Source organism: Chenopodium album, chromosome 20 (genome assembly GCF_948465745.1).
Source record: "Chenopodium album chromosome 20, dcCheAlbu1.1, whole genome shotgun sequence".
Classification (NCBI taxonomy): Eukaryota; Viridiplantae; Streptophyta; class Magnoliopsida; order Caryophyllales; family Amaranthaceae; genus Chenopodium; species Chenopodium album.
In genome coordinates, this window is record NC_137853.1 from 12,313,226 (window position 1) to 12,334,210 (window position 20,985).

The 20,985-nt window shown below is 33.6% G+C and overlaps 1 protein-coding gene across 1 annotated transcript; it reads right to left on the reverse strand.

Annotated features, from left to right (window-relative positions):
• Nucleotides 1-6,543: 6,543 nt before the first annotated feature.
• LOC145596807 (F-box/LRR-repeat protein 13-like) lies at nucleotides 6,544-7,935 on the reverse strand. Its single transcript, XM_081653004.1, has one exon. The coding sequence runs from the start codon at nucleotides 7,933-7,935 to the stop codon at nucleotides 6,544-6,546; it is 1,392 nt and encodes a 463-aa protein (XP_081509130.1).
• Between the last annotated feature and the right edge of the window lie 13,050 nt (nucleotides 7,936-20,985).

Consider the following 20,985-nt stretch of genomic DNA (forward strand, 5'->3'; position numbering starts at 1 on the left):
TAGCAATGGTCTTGATATGGCTCGAAGGGTGGCTGTGTGTGGTGAGAAGTTGGCTTCGTGGGCTGCTCTTACTTTCAGCTCTGTGAAAAAACGAATCAAGGAGGGTGAGGAAAAAGTGCGGGTGCTTAAAAGTGGTGTGATAGATGGGGCAAAATTGGATGAATGTAATTCCTTAGCTGCGGATCTTGAAGCTTTGCACAAGTTGGAGGAATTTTACTGGTACGCGAGAGCAAGAGCTAACGAGCTCCGGGATGGGGATAAAAATACAAAATATTTCCATCACAAGGTGAGTTAGAGGAAAGCGAAGAACAGAATTAAGGGCCTTTTCGATGAGAATGGGGAATGGTACGAGCAACAGGTTGACTTAGAGAGGTTGATTTCTGCTTACTTCTCTAATCTTTTTGCTACTAGTTCTCCGACTAGGTTTCCAGATGCTATGGAAGGAATAGAAAGAGTGGTCACTGATGAGATGAACACAATGCTGGACTGTGAGCCGACCGCAGAGGAAATCAGAGTTGCACTTTTCTAGATGCATCCGAACATAGCTCCCGACCTTGATGGTATGCATGCTATCTTTTTTAAAAAATTTTGGCATATTATCGGTCTCGATGTCATAGCTTTTGTGAAGTGTTGGTGGAGGGGGGCGGTTGATTTGTCGGAAGTTAATAATACTTGCATTGTTCTTATTCCGAAGTGTGATGTTCCTACTCAACTTACGGAATTTCGACGTATTAGTTGTTGTAATGTGATTTACAAAATTGTCTCAAAAACAGTGGCTAATAAACTTAAGGTTATTTTGGATAAGGTGATTTCCCTTAATCAGAGTGTTTTTATTCCGGGTCGGCTTATTTGTGACAATGCTCTTGTGGCTTTCGAAATTTTTCATGCTATGAAGAGAGGGGGTGAGGGTAAGGATGGTAGCATTGCTTTGACGTTGGATATGAGCAAAGCTTATGATCGGATGGAGTGGGTTTTTTTAGAAAAGGTTATGTGCAAAATGGGTTTCTCTATGGCGTGAGTGAGTAGGATTATGAGTTGCTTGCAGAGCGTTCAGTTTGCTTTTAAAATTAATGGGCAAATTTCCGGGTCGGTAACTCCTTCGAGGGGCCTCCGACAAGGTGATCCGATTTCCCCATATTTATTTCTATTATGTGCTGACGCTTTTTCGGGGTTAATCACTAAGGCGGCTAGGGAAGGTCTTATTCATGGTGCTAGGATTTGCAGAGGTATATCCTGGGTATCACATTTACTCCTTGCAGACGACAGTATTCTTTTTGCTAGAGCTAATACTCAAGAGTGCTATGTGATAGCTAATGTTATTAGCAAGTATGAGAGAGCGTTGGGCCAAAAAATCATTTTGAACAAAATTGAAGTTGCCTTTAGTAAAAAAGTTTGCATCGATCGTCGGAAGGAAATTGTGGATACATTAGGAATTCGGGAAGTGGAAGAGCATGAGAACTATTTGGGGCTTCCAACGATAATTGGTAGGTCCAAAAGAGTTATTTTTGCAAGCCTTAAAGAGCGTCTCTGGAACAGGTTACAGGGGTAGAAGGAGAAATTATTGTTAGTGCCAGGGAAGGAGTCCTAATTAAAGTGATTGCTCAAGCGATCCCGACATATATGATGAGCATTCTGAAAATACCCGATGGCATTATTGATGATTTTCACTCTATGTTTGCTCGCTTTTGGTGGGGGTCTTCGGCTTCGAGGAAAAAATTGCATTGGCAAAAGTGGGAGGACTTATGTAAACCGAAGTGCCTTGGGGGTATGGGTTTCCGCGATCTCCGGTGTTTCAATCAGGCTCTCTTGGCAAAACAAAGTTAGCGTCTCCATCATAATCAAGGTACCCTCCTACATTCTATTATGAAAGCAAGATTTTTTTAAAATTGTGATGTGTTGGAGGCTTGTTAGGATTTTGGTCCTAGCTATACATGGAGAAATATATGGGGAGCCAAATCTTTGTTACTTGATGGATTGAAATGGAGGGTTGGGAATGGTAGCAATATTACGGTTTGGGATTCGGCGTGGCTGCCTGGGAATTCCTCTGTTTGTGTGCCAACTCCCTTGAGCCATAACAATATGGGACTGCGGGTTTGCGAGCTAATAGACCATGAGACAATGTAGTGGCGTGTGAATGTGATTAATGCCAATTTTAATGCTGCGAATAGATCGTCAATACTATCGATCCCCTTATCATATAGACCCATGAGGGATGTGATGTATTGGTGGCCATCCAAAGAAGGTGAGTACTCGGTTCGATCGGGGTATTGGTTGGGTAAGCAAGGACCTTCAAGGGTGCAAATCCAACCTCTTGATGAAGTATGGAAGCTGATTTGGGGGTTAAAGGTTTCTCCGAAATTGGCATACTTTTTGTGGAGGGCGTGAAAAGGCTTTCTCGCGGTGAGGGAAAGACTACATTATCATCACATTGTGGAGAATAAGGTGTGTTCGATCTGTGGCAGTGGGGATGAGTCCGTGTTGCACGCAATTTTCGATTTTAATGCTGCCACGAGCATATAGAACGCCAGCTCTTTTGTGCCCTTGATCGATGAAGCTCCGATTTCGTGTTTTAGTACTAGGCTGATATGGTTGCCTCGAAGGTAAAGTGTGACGAGCTGAGAGAGGTGGTTTCGCTTGCATGGTGGTGCCGCAACATGATTGTTTTTGAAAATGCGAGTGTATTCCCGGTGAGTGTTGCTTCCAACCTTGTGAAATCCTTTATGGAGTATGGTGAGTATGCGAAAAGGGTGTTCTTGGGGCAGGGGATTATTAATCAGCCATCAGCTACATCGTGGGTGAGGCCTTGCTCGGGAAAGGTTAAGATAAATTATGATGCTCATTGTGGGAGTGCGACTATGTTGGGGGTGGTGCTCAAGGATAATTCTTGGGACTCTACTGGCTACTGCTGTTCGCAAGGTGGACGTTGAGTGGGACTCGGTCGTGGCAGAAGCGGCTGCCTGTCGATATGGCTTGCAATTGGCGTTAAGGTTGGGCTATGTTGCTGTTATTTTGGGAGAGTGATGCTCTAAGGGTCGTGAATGGTGTTAAGAAGAAATCAGGAAATTTAACTCCCTTTTCCCTTATTGTCGATGATATTAGTGCTCTTTCTTTACGTTTCGTTGATTTTTCGATTTCTCATGTAAAGCGTGTGGGTAATACTCTAGCTTACAATGTGGCTAGATGGTACTCTAGAGGTTGTAATGAGTTTGTTTGTTTAGGTCCCTTTCCTCAAAGTATCTTAACGTTGGCGGAAATTGACCTCTATTAATATATTTATCCGCAGGTAGTTTCAAAAAAAAAAAATCAATTATAACAAAATTATATATATTAGAGAAAATAGAGGAGAGGGAAAATCTTAATAAATAGAGAAGAATTTATCCAAAAAAAAAAAAAAAAAAAAAAAAAAAAAAAAAAAAAAAAAAACAAAGAAGAAAATATAATTATGAAAATTTTAATGGAAAACTTTGATGAGAATAAGGAAAGAAAGGAGAAGAGATAGAATCGAGAAAAAGGAAACCAAAAAATTAGGCAGATAGAATCGTTAGAATAGGAACTACTAATTTGAGTGGGCTGCGTTTAAAAAAGAACTAGTTTTTTAGCCCGGGTGATGCCCCGGGTTATTACATAGGGATGACCATTAATATACATTGTAATTTATAACTCAATTTTTTTTGTAATTAAATTTATTGTTCATATTGAATTGTCATTTGTTACATATTAATATTTTGTATTCAAAAGAATACATAAAAAAAAATAACTTAGTTTGGTGGTAAAACACTTAGTTTTAGATTTAGAGGTTGTGTGTTCAAATCTTGTGGAGATCATTTTTTTTATTATAAATGCATGACGTGGCGTAATAATTAGTTTACGTGACACGTGGACGTTCTTAGAAACACCTTGTGCATACCTTGTGCATGACATGGCATAATGATTAGTTGAGTTGGTGATGTGGCGTAATGAGGAGAGTCTACGTGACACGTGACACGTGAACGTTCTTATAAACGGCTTTTAATATATTAGTATAGGTATCCTATTCTACATGCATGAATATGCATGTAAGAATATGCCCAATTCGGTCATTTGGTGTACAGTTATTGGGCAGACACAATAATACAGATTTATTTACAAGTTACTCCCTCAATCCCTTTTTATTTACACCATAGGTTCACTTTGTGAGAGCTTATGTTGATCAAATAGTGCAAACAATAAGGAGCGGAGCCGTGGAGGGAGTAGGAATAATATCCGTTATTTTTGGGTTACTTTTTTCTACCAACAATAAACTACTTCCTCCGTTTCTATTTAGTTGACGCGTTTGATTTAGGCACATATATTAAGGAGAGGAGAGAGAGTGATAGAGAATGAAAAAGCAAGTGGAGTAGCTTGTAAATGCAAGGTAAAAAATTTACCTAAAAAGGAAACGTGTCAACTAAAAAGAAACTTCCTAAAAAGGAATACGTGTAAACTAAAAAGAAACGGAGGTAGTATATTTTAAACATCGATACCCGCTAATTAGTGTATGCTTATTTGTTTTTTTAATAATTTGGTTTAGTCAGATAATAGTTTGATTCAATTTAGAAAATATTGGTTTTAATAATCTTAATTTGATCGATTTTCTTTAAATAATCTCAACTTTTGATATATAAGAGTTTGTATGTATAATATCTTCAACGATTCAAAGTGGTTGTATAACTGGAATCATTGTTAAGTTTATTATACTAGGTAGAAATTCAATCATTTTGAATTTTTTATACATTCATAACCCAAGTTTGAGTGTTTTGTCATGTTAGCAAGGTAAAAGCATTAACATTTATTATAGGAAACTTTGTGTAGAACTACCCTAAAGATAGGATCATTTGTGAACAACTACCCATTTTTTTTTTATTTGTTTAGAACTATCCATAAATTTGAAAACGTTTGGGTAGCACTACCCATTAATATATTCCGTTCAATTAAGACGTTATCGGAGCCCACTTTTTTTACTTTTCCTACCCAATTAACTCTCCCAATTTGTATAAAGGTTTTAATTTACCTTAATTAACCTAATTAGGGTTTTAATTAGAATTTATTTTAGGGTTCGTGAGTTTAGTATTATTTGGGGATTTTGATTTCTAAGGTTTGGGGGTTTAATTAAATTGGGGTTTTTGCTTATTTTAGCATTAATTGGCCATTGTAATTGAAAAAAGTGAAAAATTGGGCCAAAATAACATTTTAATCGGATGAAAAACGTTAGTGAATAGTGCTACCCAAATTTTTCCAAACTTGCAGGTAGTTCTAAACAAATAAAAAAAATGGGTAGTTGTTTACAAATGACCCTATGTTTAGGGTAGTTCTACACAAATTTTCCTTTATTATATTAAATATATTTTTGTTTATTATTTTAAATGTGCCTTTTGGATTCATATTTATATCATTGGGAGTTCTTTTTTTTTTTTTTTGACGGGTATATCATTGGGAGTTCATTAGTAATATGATAACGAGTATAATATTTTATAAGAGGAGTGTAAGTAAATGAAATATAGCAAAGTTTATAAAAAAAAAATAAATAAATAAAAAAAGAAATATAGCAATGTTAAAAAAAAAAATATAGCACTGAAACTTAATTGTATACTTTCTCCGTTCTATTAATATTGCAACAAGGAGGAAATTACGCATCCCAAAACACATTTTATATGCTAAATATATATAATTGTATAAGAGTAAAAAATTATAAAAAGTTGATATTATGAAAGTATTTTGTGAGACGAATCTAACAAGATCCACATAACTATATTTTACTTAACGTATAAATCATATTATGTAGTCAAATAAAAGTGATGAATGGTGCAAGAAGTTCATTGCTGGAATATTAATATAGCGAAGGAAGTATTAACTTATGTCGGTGTCTTTTGCGTGATCAGATTTGTCCTTTGCTAAATTTCACGTATAGTTAAAACTTATATTCTCTATTGTTTTTATCCTCTAATTTTGTTCAAACACAACATAGTCAAACTTGTAAAAATAGCACAACGAACTTTGGATGTTCCCAAAAGTTAAAACGCCATTGATCTATATCCCAGAGAGTGTAGCATGCTTCTACTTTATGCAATCCTTAATTCTAGATTTAAAGATCAATCATTAAATCATTATTCATACTCCCAAACATAGCTATAACATTCACTTGTTAACATATATAAGGAGCCTTCAGATAATCAATCTATGCAATGAATAGTTTTTTTAAAAAAAAACTCCAAAAGCACAGACAACTTCAGATGAATTTTTATTTTTATTTTTATATTTTCCTAGTATACTAACTTACAACTCAACTTAGCTAATCAGCTACATTCACCTTTTTTTCAATATACAAAGATTTTCCATACAAAAACTATAGCAATAACCAAAATATAGCTCATAGTAAGATACTGACACTATAGCAGTTGATGAGCTCTATATGCGCCAATAAGAAGGCAATAAACTACTATAGTTGATAATTTGCATCTTGTTCTCCACTATGATAGGAGAAACTTGTATCAGTATAACTTTAAGTTGTCGGGCAACAAAATTGGGTTAATAAGAAGATATAGGACTAACAACCTTAATCTGGCAGCTTATCGAACTCTTAGGAAACCTGTACAATTGTTGACAAAACTCGGATTCCTTGCGTGACATAAGGCTTTTATGTTCCTCAGATTTAGGGTCGGCAATAGTAATCTGAAGGGTTTCTAAAACTTTTGCAACCAATAGAATGTAACTAAGTAGCTTCAACTCATGTTTCACTCCAACAAGATCCTTTAACATTATGCTCTTAACCTTGGTCAACAAACAAACTGGAACAATATCGAGTTCAACCCAACCACTTCCATACCACGCAAAGTCTATCCGTTGCAACCTAATGATCTGCAAGTTCGGACAGAATTCAAGAAAGCGCATCAAACCTTTCCAAAATGTCGGAAAATGCAAGGACAATTCAAGGGTTTCAAGGCCTTGAAAAACCGGCAATGGATACTTGTTCATGTAATAGAAGGCAGGGGATATATTCCCTTGTAAAACAAGGGTCCTAACATTAGCAATTGATCTAACAAGCTCCCATTCGAGAAAACCTTTCGACGATACACCTCCATCAAACGTAGTACAAACTTCTACATCAAACAATTTACTAGGCATTTTAGCAAAACAGAACTTGAGCAAATTAGGACCACTCACATTGAAGTATTCAAGCTTAGGTGCATCAATCATAACTTTAGTAAGCGGCGAATAAGAAACGATTCCTATTCGCAGCAACTTCAAATTCAAACTAGATATCTCAATCGAATTCTCATAATCTATCAATTCCCCTTCAATCTGCAAATCCTCTAACACAGGACAACATTTAACAAGTTTTCCCAAAAAATCAATATTATCATCATAAATACTAACATCAAGCTTTCTCAAATTCGGAAGATTAACACCATTTTCAGGCAATTTAAAATCAAACCCAAACCCTAATTCAAGAACCTTCAATGACCTGCTCTCAAGCACAAAATCCGGCAATACAATCCGATCAAAAAAATCATGGTTTGTGAAAATTACCTTAAACTCCTTAACACGGCGGCCAATAATGTGCTCAACTAACAATTTGAATTGATCAGAACAATCAACTGGAGGCGGCAGACCTTGAAATTCAAAAATTTCAATTTCCGGCGATGAAAGTTGGTTTAGCACATCATCCATGACACTGAAAAATTTCTTGTAACATCCAAATGGGATGGTATCGGTATCGGTATCGGTATCGACTCGAAAGGTGGTGAGTTGGTTCCAAAAGTGAAACCACCGCCGCGATAAAATTCCGGTGGTTACTGCGGCGGTGAAGGGGAGGAGAGAGAGAATGTCGACGAGAATTGGGTCGGGAAGTGCGCTCAATCGATCATCACATTCGAATGGTGGATCTATTTTGATCTTTTTATTGGAATTGGAATTCATTCTATGTATTGAAGAAATTGGGGGAATTTTAGGATGAATTAATTTTTTTTTTGTTGGGGGGTTATTGGAGAAGAGGTGTTTGGGGGAGAAATTATATAGTCAAAGAAGTTTCAATGTTTCAAGGTAAGAATATCAGGTGTTTTAAAGTGTGAGCAATTGAGCATGTTTGTCTTGTGACTCATATCATCAAAAGTGGAACTTTTAGGCCATTACTAAAAAAAAAAAAAAAATTTACTATTCCCTCCATTATCTTAGAATTTGTTATATACAGTTGGGTGTACCGTACACCCAACTAATTAAGGTTACTTTTTGCTATTCACTTGATGACGAAATGAAAAACAAATACTCGGTACACCCAGGTGTACATTACAACATCTTCCATTATCTTTCTTTTAAGTAAAGATGGGCATGGGCCGTGCCGGCATGGGCCCGGCACGATTCCGGCACGGCAGCCCACCTGTGGGCCGTGGGCCGTGCCGTGAACAAAAATCTGGGAATCGGCACGGGCACGGCACAAGGCACGGTGGCCGGCCCGTGGGTCGGCACGCCGGCACGGCACACCGGCACGACACGTGGCACGGCCTGGCACGGCACTAGTAATTAAATTTTTATTATATGTATTGTTGTTTTTTGCTAAATTAATAAAATTATTTATATAAACTTAAACATAATTAGATAAATAATTTATATAACCTTAATTAAAATAAAGTTGTTCAAAACAAAATAATTAACATTAACATAAACATAAATTAATAACATCATTTATATAAAATTAAGCTGTACTTAAAAATATTTATATATCGTTTTTTATTTACGTTCATTTTTGTAAAAAATATAAAAAATAAAAAATAAAAAAAGTGGCACGGTTTGGCCCGCGGCCCGGCACGGCACGGCCCGCTAGGCACGTGGGTCGTGCCGTGCCGTGGGCTGGGTGTGCCAAATTTAGGCACGGCACGGCACGACACGCCCACCACTGCGGCACGGCCAGGCACGGCACGGCCCGTAGCCCATCTTTACTCTTAAGTGCTACAATGTGTTTGTTTTTTATTTTAAACTACTCTCTGTTACATAATAATCACAACATTACGATATATATACAAAATTTCAAGAAAATTTATAAGGTGAGGATGAAAAGAGAATATTTTATAACATAAAAAATAATAAGTAGAAAAGACAAATATAAAATAAATAAATAATGTAAGGAACTATTCTCTTCACCTTTAAAAATAGTATTTAAATTAATTTAAGTTAAAAAAATAAGTTCAGCTCAATAAAAATCAACAATTGTCACGAAAAAATATAGTTGATAACTAGGTTAGGTCCCGTGCCATGCACGGTTATTTTAATCACTCCATATTTTCTTTATTTAAATTAATTTACGCCTTTATGGCATACAAAATAAAAAGTTAATGTATTTGTAGAAAGATTATTTATTTCCTTATTAATCCGTACTTAATTGGTTAATAACATAAGAAGGGTAAATATTATTGTTTGTTTATTTGGTTGACAAAAAAAACTTTTCTTTTAAATAACTTCTTTAAATAAAATTTTCTAAATTAAAAAAAAAATTACTAAGGACACACCAGGTGATGACACGTGTCATTGCTGGTGTGTCTTTTAGTATATAGTTATTGATCATTAAAAATAATTTCATTTGAATAAATACTCAGTTGAACAAAAGTAATTCCATTAATAAATTAATTTTGTTTTTTTTTAAAAAAAAAGGGGGGGCCTAAGGGCCTGTTCACATGTAATGAATTGAATTGAACTTAACTGATTGGAGTTGAACTTAATTGAATTAAACTGAACTTAACTGAATAGAGCTTATATGAATATTTTATGAGAGGAGGAAATTAGCAACTGAACTGATTGGAGTTGAACAGATTTTAACTGAACTGAAATTAAGCTGAAGTGAACAGGCCCTAAGTGGGGTTAGTAGAAAAAGAAATAATAAAATATTTGTGAAAGTGGAATTACTGAAATATAATAAAATAATAGTGGGTCTTTACCAAATACAAAAGTGGTGTAGTTATTATAAAGTGGAAGAAATAAAACGTGTTGCAATTATTAAGAAACAGATAACATATTAGAGAAATTATCATTGGTACACTTCAAGGTTTGGGATTTTATCAATGATACACCTGCTTAAGTTTTAATTATTAGTAGTACACCTATATTTTCAACATATTATCTACAGTCTGCATTCCATTAACTATGAATGCAATTTTGACTAATTTTAACTCCCTCCTTTTTTTTCCCTCCTTAATTTCTCTCTTCTTATATAAAATAACCCACTCACCTCTGTCATTATATAAACCAAGCCCCCTCATTTGCTCTGATTCATGCAACTTTGATCTTCTTTTTCTAACCCGTTAATATAATGACAGAGGTGGATGAGTGGGTTAATTTAAATATAGGAGGGAAATTAGGGTGAAAAAAAAGGAGGGGGTTAAAATTAGTCAAAATTGCACGTCATTAACTTACAATACTAATGTTTAATTAACCGAATGCTTATTGTAGATAATTTGCTGAAAATATAGGTGTACCACTGATAATTAAAACTTAAGCAGGTGTATCATTGATAAAAGCCCAAACTTGAGGTGTACGAATGATAATTTCCCAAAATATTATTACATCCTACAAAATCCAAGAAAAATGTGTGCACCCCGCTAAGTAAAGTAATTAAATAGTTTTTTACAAAATAACCAATCAATAGATGTCACGTGGCATAGTTAACCCTTAATGACTAACGGAGTTGACATCCGTTAGTTATTTGGATATTTGGGGCATTTTTATTAAACTTGGGGGTATATGGGGTATCAAAAACTATTAGGCCAGTCGAACTAAATAGTTCGTGCGGCGGAGGAGATGACGATAACGATGACGATGATGGCAGCAATTATGGATCTCCTTCTCTCCCTGTATGTAGGCAACGATGACGATGACATCAATGTTGGATCTCCTTCTCCTTCTCCAGGCCTTCCCCAGCTCTGTATTTTCCATGTTAGTGATGATCGAATGTTGAAATTGATTGTCCCATATGATTGTATGTTGAATTTTGAGTAAGTTATGGCATACCCTTGACTTGTAGTACGAGATCTTCAATGGATATTCTACCATTGTTATACATATTATCAAACAAATTATACATATCCTCAAACAAGTTATACATATCCTGTATCAAATATTTATATCCTCCACTAATTTATACATATCCTCTAATGGCCGGATGATATCCTCTATTGGTTATATGATTTCATGGTTGGATGATATCATCTATTGGGTATATGATATCATTTATGATTGTGTCTATGATATCCTTTATTGGCTGGATGATATCCTTTATTGGCTGGATGATATCCTCTATTGGCTATATGATATTATGGCTGGATGATATCCTCTATTGGCTATATGATATCATTTAGGATTGTGTCTATGATATCCTTTATTGGCTAGATAATATCCTTTATTGGCTATATGATATAATGGATGAATGATATCCTTTATTTGCTATGATATCACCCAACCATAATTTCATATAGCCAATAGAGAATATCATCTAGCTAATAGATGATATCATCCAGCCAATATAGGATATCATCCAGTCACTAGAAATATCATTCAGCCAATAAAGTATATCATATAGCCAATAAAGGATATCATCTAGTTAGTAGAAGATATCATACAGCCAATAGATGAGGATATCATCCTGCCAATAGGGGATATCATCCAGTCAATTAAGGATATCAAAAATCCACTTTTCGGCAGTCCGGACCGACGAAACATTTCGTTAGTCCAAACTGATGTAATACCTTTCTCATGGTGTACTTGGAAAGTTTCATGGGTATATTGTGAATAAGAAAATTACTCAGGGATATTTGGTGGAAAACCGTATATTAAATCATATACCAAATTTAATTATTATTAACAACTAATTATGTAACACCACAAGTCAACGTGATCCCTCTATTAGATATTGTTCTCTTTAGGCCCTAGCTCACAAGGAATTTGCTTTGGTGGAAGACACAAGTCATACCCAAAATTGTATCAAGCAAACCGATGTGATAGGTGTGTCGCATACCTAACAAAATTAACCTAATTGAACCACTACTATGTAGTTGGGCAAGCAAAGGTCGAATCCAAAGAGACTAACTAATTTAAACCAATCAAATTGACTTGAATTTAAGCTAAGCAAGTAACCAAACAAATATATGAAATTATAATAATTAGGTGTTTGGTTCATTATATTGGAATGGATTGGAATATTAATGGAATCTCATACTAGAAAGGCATGGATTCTAAACTTATATTAGCCTAAAGTTGTTTGGTTTAATGTTGGAATGAAGAATGAATTGTGTTCTTCACTAACAGAAAGGATTGTGAATCTTAGGGGTGGAGGTGGGTATGGGATTCCATAGGTATGAGGTAGAGTTAGAATATCTTGGATATGAGATTCCATTACTAAAAAACTCAACCAAACAAAAAAAAATAGATGGAATGAATTCTAATTATCTCCATCTCTATCCATTCCAAATGATCCAACCCAACGACCCCGGCCCTAAACTATATTCTAGCAGCGAAATAATAAGGAATAAACCAAGAACTAAAGACATCTAGGGATTAGCAAGTATCCCCGCTAATGCTAATTAATGCACCAATATAACAATTTCTCTCCCCTCAATAAAATTAATAAACATTATACAAGACGGATGCTTCCTATAACAAAACCAAGTGTTTCTTTTGATCATACATATCAATACATTAAGAACGACAACCTATAAGTCATAGCAAGAACAATTAGTTATTCTCATTCATAACGGCTCTTACTTTTAATTAGGGTTCTAAAATCAATTAAGAATCAAATCTCGTTGCAAACCTAATTACATTCAACAACACTTCTTCTAGTCGTTTATTGATGATAAAATCAAGCCTAATAAAAAGAATTGTAAATTAACTAAATTGGGAATTGGGAATCAAATAACACATCAATTCATATATATTAAGATTCAACCTAACCCTACATTATAAAACTACTCAAACATGATGATTAAATAAATAGAATAAACAATAAAAGAAAACATAATAATAATAATAATGATAATAATGGTAATAATAACAATAATAACAATAATAAACTAAAGTTTTCCAGCCTTCCGAGGACCCTCGAAGCAGGCTCGTGGGTGTATTTCCGCCTAATATTGCTCGACCTTCTCATGGTGTCAAGTTGCTAGGTGGTCCCGCTAGTTCCGATCTCGGTTTTGTAGGTGACCTTGTGCTGCAGAGGGTGTCTAAGACCATTGCTCTAATGGATAGGATTGCTAAGCTCGATGATCCCCAGTGTGAGTTGTTGTTGCTTAGGGCATGTATCGGAGTTTCTAAACTCTACTTTGCCTTGTGTACTTGTCCTCCTAGTACTTTTGAGGTGGCTCAGCGCACTTTCGACAAGGCTATTCGATCTCCCTTGGAGCGTATCGTTACTGCTTCGAGGCCTCGGTTTGGCAATTGGCAGTCGCGGTTTGCCACCTTACCTTTTGCGTTTGGTGGACTTGGTGTTTATTCCGCAGGTGATGTTCGTCATTATGCTTTTCTTGCCTCTCGGTTACAGTCTGCTGGGTTGCAGACAAAGCTTCTCCGGCATGCTGGCGTTGATGGCCTTGGTCGAGCATTCGCAAATGCGTTGCTTCTGTTTAATGGAACGGTTGGGTCTGACATTTTGAGTAATCCTAGTGAGGTCGCTGCCCCTAAACTCATGAAGAAATTGGCAGATATATATTTCACAAAGGTTACCACATCTGCAGAATCCACCTTTTCTTTATCTCCTCGTCAATCAGCATTGTGGAAATCGCAGCAAGGATATCACTCCTCTGCTTGGCTTCGGGCGGTTCCTATTTCAGGGTTGGGTCAGACTATGAACGCAAGGACTTATCGATGTGTATTGTGCTACCGCTTAGGTGTTCCTTTATCCTCTGTTGTGACGCCATGCACTGCTTGTTCAAGGGTTTTCACTGGGGATATTTTCGGTGATCACGCGGTATCGTGTGCTGGTATGGTTGGTATTAAACATCGGCATAATGTTGTTCAGGATACTCTTGTGGATGTTTGTTATTGATCTGGGATTTCGGCTAGAAAGGAAGTTGACATTGGGTTTTATAGAGGGAACGACGGGGCCCTTAGACCTGCAGATGTATTACTGTATTCTTGGGATCGTGGTCGTGATGTATGTGTTGATTTGACAGGGTCTTCTCCTTTGACATAGTCGAGGCTATCTGACTTTGTCCCTAGATGGGTTGTGGTTTATGCGGCTCATCGGAAGCGGAGCAAGTATGAATCTAGTTGTCGAGCAATTTGATATGGATTCCTTCCCTTCTCCTTTTCTTCATTTGGGGAATTAGACAAGGAGGTTGTTGCGTTGCTGAAGTGGGTTCAGAAGTTCTCGACGACTCAAGACATCAGGGCTCGTGCTGCTGCTCATATTTTTACTAGGATAGGCTTTTCTATAGCTAGAGGAGTGGGGGCCCAGATTGTATCTCGGCTTTCGACTAATTTTTTGTAGGTTGTATGAATTTTGTTTTTGAGATATAACAATAATAAGGGTTTTTGCTGGAGATATTTTCGGTGATGACGCGGTGTCTTGTGCTGGTTTTGTGGGTATTAAACATCGGCATAATGTTGTTCGGGATACCCTTGTTGATGTTTGCTATCGTTTGGGGATTTCAGCAAGAAAAGAGGTTGACATTGGGTTGGCTGGAGGGAACGACGAGGCCCTCAGACCTGCGGATGTGTTACTTTATTCATGGGATCGTGGTCGTGATGTCTGTGTTGATTTGACAGGATCTTCTCCTTTGACACAGTCAGGGCTATCTGACTTCATTCCTTGGCGGGTTGTGGCTGATGCAGCTCATCGGAAGCGGTTTAAGTATGAAGCTCGATGTCAGGCAATTGGATATGGTTTCATTCCCTTCTCCTTTTCTTCACTTGGGGAATTAGAGAAAGAGGCTGTTGCATTGCTGAAGCGGGTTCAAAAATTCTCGACGACGCAAGACATTGGGGCACGTGCTGCTACTCACATATTTACTAGGATTGGATTTGCTATTGCTAGAGGAGTGGGGGCCCATATTGTATCTCAGATACCCACTAACTTTTTATAGGTTGTATGACATTGTCTGTTTTTGAGATATAATAATAATAATAATAATAATAATAATAATAATAATAATAATAATAATAATAATAATAATAATAATAATAATAATAATAATAATAATAATAATAATAATAATAATAATAATAATAATAATAATAATAATAATAATAATAAGAGAATAAAGGAGAGAAAATACTGAATTAATGAAAGCTTGAAAGTAAATCTTCAATGAACAAAACATAGAAGAACAAAAGGGAGAATAAATTTAAATAACGTAGAATTAAAATAAGATTTTTTTTTTTTTATAAATATAACCACAGCTCAAAACACTCTATTTTGAAATAACCACCCTTTTTTCGAATATTTAAAATAACCACCCATTTCCCTACCTTATAAAAAGTAGAAAATAACTCTTAGGAATAGTGTGCTACCAATTATACCCTCAAAAATTTATACCAAATTGTGTGCAAAATGTGTATTTACTTTTTTACCCTCATTAATATGTTTACTTTCATTAATATATATATTTAATGCCTTTTTTTTCTTTATGCATATATCATCAATTAATTCAGTTTTTTTTAATAGAAAATAACTCTTAGGAATAGTGTGCTACCAATTATACCCTCAAAAATGTGTACCAAATTGTGTGCAAAATGTGTATTTACTTTTTTACCCTCATTAATATGTTTACTATCATTAATATATTTAATGCCTTTTTTTCTTTATTCATATATCATCAATTAATTCAGTTTTTTTTAATAAAAAATTCTAATGTTTTACACTTCATATGATATTATTATTATTTAAAAAGCAAAAAAAAAAATTGTATATACAAAGAGACGGTTTATAACCAAGATACTGTTTATTTTTACTCATTTGTAATTGCTATTCTTATTTACTATCTTGTTGTCCTGTAATTACAACTATCGTTAAGGTTTATTTGCTTTTGAAATGTACATATAAAAAACGTTATAGAATTTGAATGAGATTCGTATTAAATTAAATAGTACAGTGTTATTTGAGCAGACGTATGTTATCAAGAGGTATAAAGAACTTAAAAATCCTAAAATTAAGGGAAATCAATCGATGGTAGGAAAAAAAATGGGTGGTATTAATTATTGAGAGAATTTAAGAGGAAAAAAATATACTTTATTAAGTTTTAGCTGCATTATTTTACATATTATTACTCCATAGTCCATATGACCACAGGTCGTCCACAGATCACAAAAAAATCATTTGAAGAAAAACATGCTAAAAATATTACACTAAGGGCCTGTTCTCATACGTTGAAATTCAGTTCAGTTCAGTTCAGTTAGCTCAGTTCAGTTTAGTTCAATTCAGTTCAGCTCCTAATTTCCTTCTCTTAAAAAATATTCAGCTCAGCTCAGTTCAGTCAATGAGAACAGGCCCTAAGTATTATTGAAACATGCACATCAATTAAGAGTTCTAAACTAACACTCGGCGCTTAAAATATGAAGGGATGCAAATCAATTAAATATTATTTAATAATAGTTTTGAAATAACACTATCAAACTTTTTAGGGTTTAAAAAATAATTGTCTCAAAAGATTTTAGTGGCTTTCTTATACTATTCTACAAATTCACCACATCGACACATAAACCAGATAGTGTACGTAACTATGTATTAAAATTACCATGTCTACCACCCAAACTAATGGTATAAATACATGCCAATACAAATTTTCCGCAAGAGCTAGCCTCTCCGCGTGCATCGCGCGCATAGGATACCCTAGTAAAAAATTAAAGTTAGAATTCACCACCCATTGTTTGAGTCCGACCAATTTTCTGTCAAGTAGCCAAGTAGGCCCACCTAACAAGTATTTCTTTTTCATTTTATAAACTCAGAGCCTCGATTCTTTTTTCCTCACAACATTTTTTCATTTTCATAAACCTTGGTTCTCAATTTTAGGTGAAATTCACTGTCACATACAACAATTAAACAATTGAGTCAATAATTGAAAATATAATTAGCAACAATTACTTGAACAACAACGTACAACTAGATTGTTGCTCATTAATTAGGGCAACTAACGAAAGATATGGGTTGTTAATCAATTACCCATTTTCCCGCTCCAACTGTTCGAACTAGTTTCGTTGATTAGTTCTTAATAGGCTTTCTTTGTTTATTTTGCTGATTTGCAGAAGAATATAAAGAGAATTCCGAGATTTTTCAGTGTTTTTTGATTTTTTTTATGACAGTTGTTGGTGAAATGAATTGAGGAAAAAAGAATCGAGACTCTGAGTATATAAAATGAAAAAAAAAATAGCCGTTAGGTGGGCCCAATTGACGGAAAATTGGTCAAACTCAGGCAATGGGTGGTGAATTCTAACTTTATTTTTTTATGGGGTGGTTATTTTAAATATTAAAAAAAAGGTGGTTATTTCAAAATAGGGTGATTTGAAAAAAAAAAAAAAAAAAAAAAAAAAAAAAAAAAAAAAAAAAAAAAAAAAAACCCTTTTCTATCTTCCTATTAAACAATTTATATTCTACGAGTAGTAAAAAAAAACTAGGAAATTCTTTCTTATTAGGACTCTAAACACATAGTTAAAAGAACGACCACAAGCGGGTTGTGGTGGAGAATAATTTGCCACAAGCAGGGTTTGGAGTAGACTGCGACGCTTCCCATCCATAACCCATTGCACGCTAAACGCTTCCTCTAACAAATCAAACCACGATCAAGGCAAATAAACATCCAGCAAACCGAGGCCTTCTCCCACAAAAACAAAAGAAAACATATTAAGGAGAGCAATATCGAAATATAAAGAATAATAGCTCCAAAAGAGTAAGAGAATGGAGAATACACAATAAAATATTATCAAATACTCCCCCCCCCCCCCCCCCCCCGGTCCCTTATTGATACTCCTTTTTGGCCAAATTTTAGTCCCAAAATGTTTACCCCATTTGCTTTCTCCAACAATTATTAATATTAATATTTTACCAATATTTCCTCCGATTTACAATAATATTTGTGCAAATTTAACTTTCTCATGTAAATTTTGCTTTATCATATACTTTTGTTCGCGTTCTCTCTCTACTTTTTTGCATACCCTATGTAAATTTATCTTTTCAACGTACTTTTACAACTTGTTATTTATGTTTATTAATTTCTGTAAAAATTGCCCATAACTCCATAAAGGACTATCAATAAGGGACGGAGGGAGTATAACATATATATAAATTGTGTATGATATTGTGTTTCACGATGTGTTTTAAGTAGGCAAAATGAGACAATTGTGTTAATGTTTAGCCAGTTCTAGCCTCAAATCGAATCCAAGTTGCCAAAATGACCCCAAGACCATTGAAGAAATTTTTTTTTTTGCACAAAAAAATCGTAGAATTTTAATAATCCCGTTAGATATAATAATTATTTTGAGTACATGTGGTGAAAAAAAAAACAATTAGATTTTGATTTAGTGGAAAATTAAAATTTTTAGAAGCTGTAGTGGTTAAAAACAAATTTGTGTGTTTTTTTTTTTTTTTATTTAATTTTTTTTTTATTTTTATGGTGGTAAAAGTCAAATTAGGAAGATTAAAACCAAATTTTCCAAATGGGAGAGTCTACAGTACAGACGTGCAGTGCTATGTACTGTAACTGATATGTACCGCTATGTATTAGGAATTTTTTATAAAAAATTTTTTTTTACACTTTTAGATTCCTTTTAAATTTATATCCTTTAGTAAGATATTGTTTTTTTTTGTTTTTTTTTACAGTGATTTTATTTTTTTTATTTTCTTTTTTTGTGAAGTTAAAAAAAAAACACTTAACCCCTTCTATTTTTTTTTTTTCTCAGGATTTTTCTTGTTTCTATCCTACCCTGATCTCTCATTCTGCCTATCTCCTTCGCTTTTTTTTTTTTTTCATTCATCACAATTAAAGATGGAAGCAAATTATAATTTGGGAATAACATTATTCAACAGATTTGAAGATTCTGATTTATTGGTTTTTTCAATATCAATCTCTCCGTTCATCAATCTAAAATGTTACCCTTATCAATATTTCTAAGTATAAATTAATTGTTTTTGTTAATTTCAATCTCTCCTTCTCATTAATTTAAGACCCTTATTTATATTCAATGGCTACAATAATTTGGTAGCCATTGTAACAGATTTAATATAAACCCAAATAAAATTGCAAAACTGAATAAATATCATAAAAAAAAAAGATAATCAAATTGTTTAGTGCTGCTGTTCATACCTTCGATTTATTATGATTATACATTTTTTTTTTTTAGTTTTATTCTTCAATAGATTTGGCTGGTTAATCTGAGGAGCCAAAGTCTTTTAATTGAAGCAACTACTCTCATCAAAAAAATAATTGAAACAACTACCTAATACGAATAATGGAGACCGAAAGGTTTAAAAAGAAAAATATCTGCTTTTAATGAATTTCCTTACAATTATCACAATTATATTGGTGAAGTCCTCACCCCCAAAAAAAGAAAAAAAAAATCAAAATTGGTGAAGAATATAAGTGGGGAAAAAAATTGATATAGATTTGACATTTATAATGTCATTGATTTCCTTATACAATATAATTTTTATCTAATCTCTAGGTGTAAATTAAAAATAAATAAAAAAATGTATGGTGAGTATATAGATTTGATCCTTGAACCACAAATCAAAACAATATTGCAATTTACCATCTCAGCTAGAGTTGAATCATGTTTTTAAAATGAAATAATTATAAAATATATTTAATTAATAGTGGTACATTGCGGTACGTCGGTAAGTCTAATGTTTGTAAGAAAATTAATTATATCCAACAAATAAAATTTGATAAAACATACAAATTAAATATATATAAATTATAATTTTATAATCTATAGTAATAGGCAAACCAACAAATTATCTAAAAAATGGACTTTTTTTTTTTTTAGTCTCCTCGAACTCAAAAATTTTTCAGGCGGGGCTTGATCAGGTCTAGTGGCCATATTAGTGAATATTTATTTATAAATGCATTTTTAATAAACCTAAAAAATCAATCGAACAACAAACTAAAATCTCCACTAAAATTCTTTAAAAAAAATGCAAACATACATAAAATTACAAATAATATGTCACCTTTATATCTAAAAAATCATTTGTTAAACACAACATTTATTTTATAGCTATACTATACTCTATAAATCAATTTGTGATAATATGTATGTATTGTAGTAAAATTTTATAAACAAAATTGTAATTAACTCGAATTTATAGTTATATTGAATTGAAATTGAAATAAAATATTAGCTAGAGGTATTTGAAAAAAAAAAAAAGAAAAAATTAAGTGATGTTTTAAAGTAATTTTTTTTACATCTATTATATGAATCAATTTATTATAAATTTTTTGGAAAAATCTAATATTACTCCATTTAAAAGATAGTTAAAAAAGAATTGAAATAATTTTGTTTTTTTTTTAAAGAAGTTGAAATAATTATATAGGTAAATGTATATAAAATAATGAAAACCAATTAAAAAGGAAAATATATTTGTCATAAAGATAATATAAAGAGGATTTGAAATGATTTAACTATATAGAATCAAAATTAACAAAAAAAAAAAAGGTTAAAAGGGGAAGGGGAGTTTTGGAGGGAAAAAACAGCACTAGGATGTAACACGTGTCACTCCCAGTGTCTGTTTTAGTATTAAGTTATTGACTATTGGCCATATTAGTGAATACTTATTTATAAATGCATTTTTAATAAACCTTAAAAATCAATTGAACAACAAACTAAAATCTCCAATAAAATTTAAAAAAAAAAAAATGCAAACATACACAAAATTACAAATAATATATCACATTTTATATCTAAAAAATCATTTGTTAAACACAACATTTATTTTATAGCTATACTAAACTCTATAAATCAATTTGTGATAATATGTATGTATAGTAGTAAAAT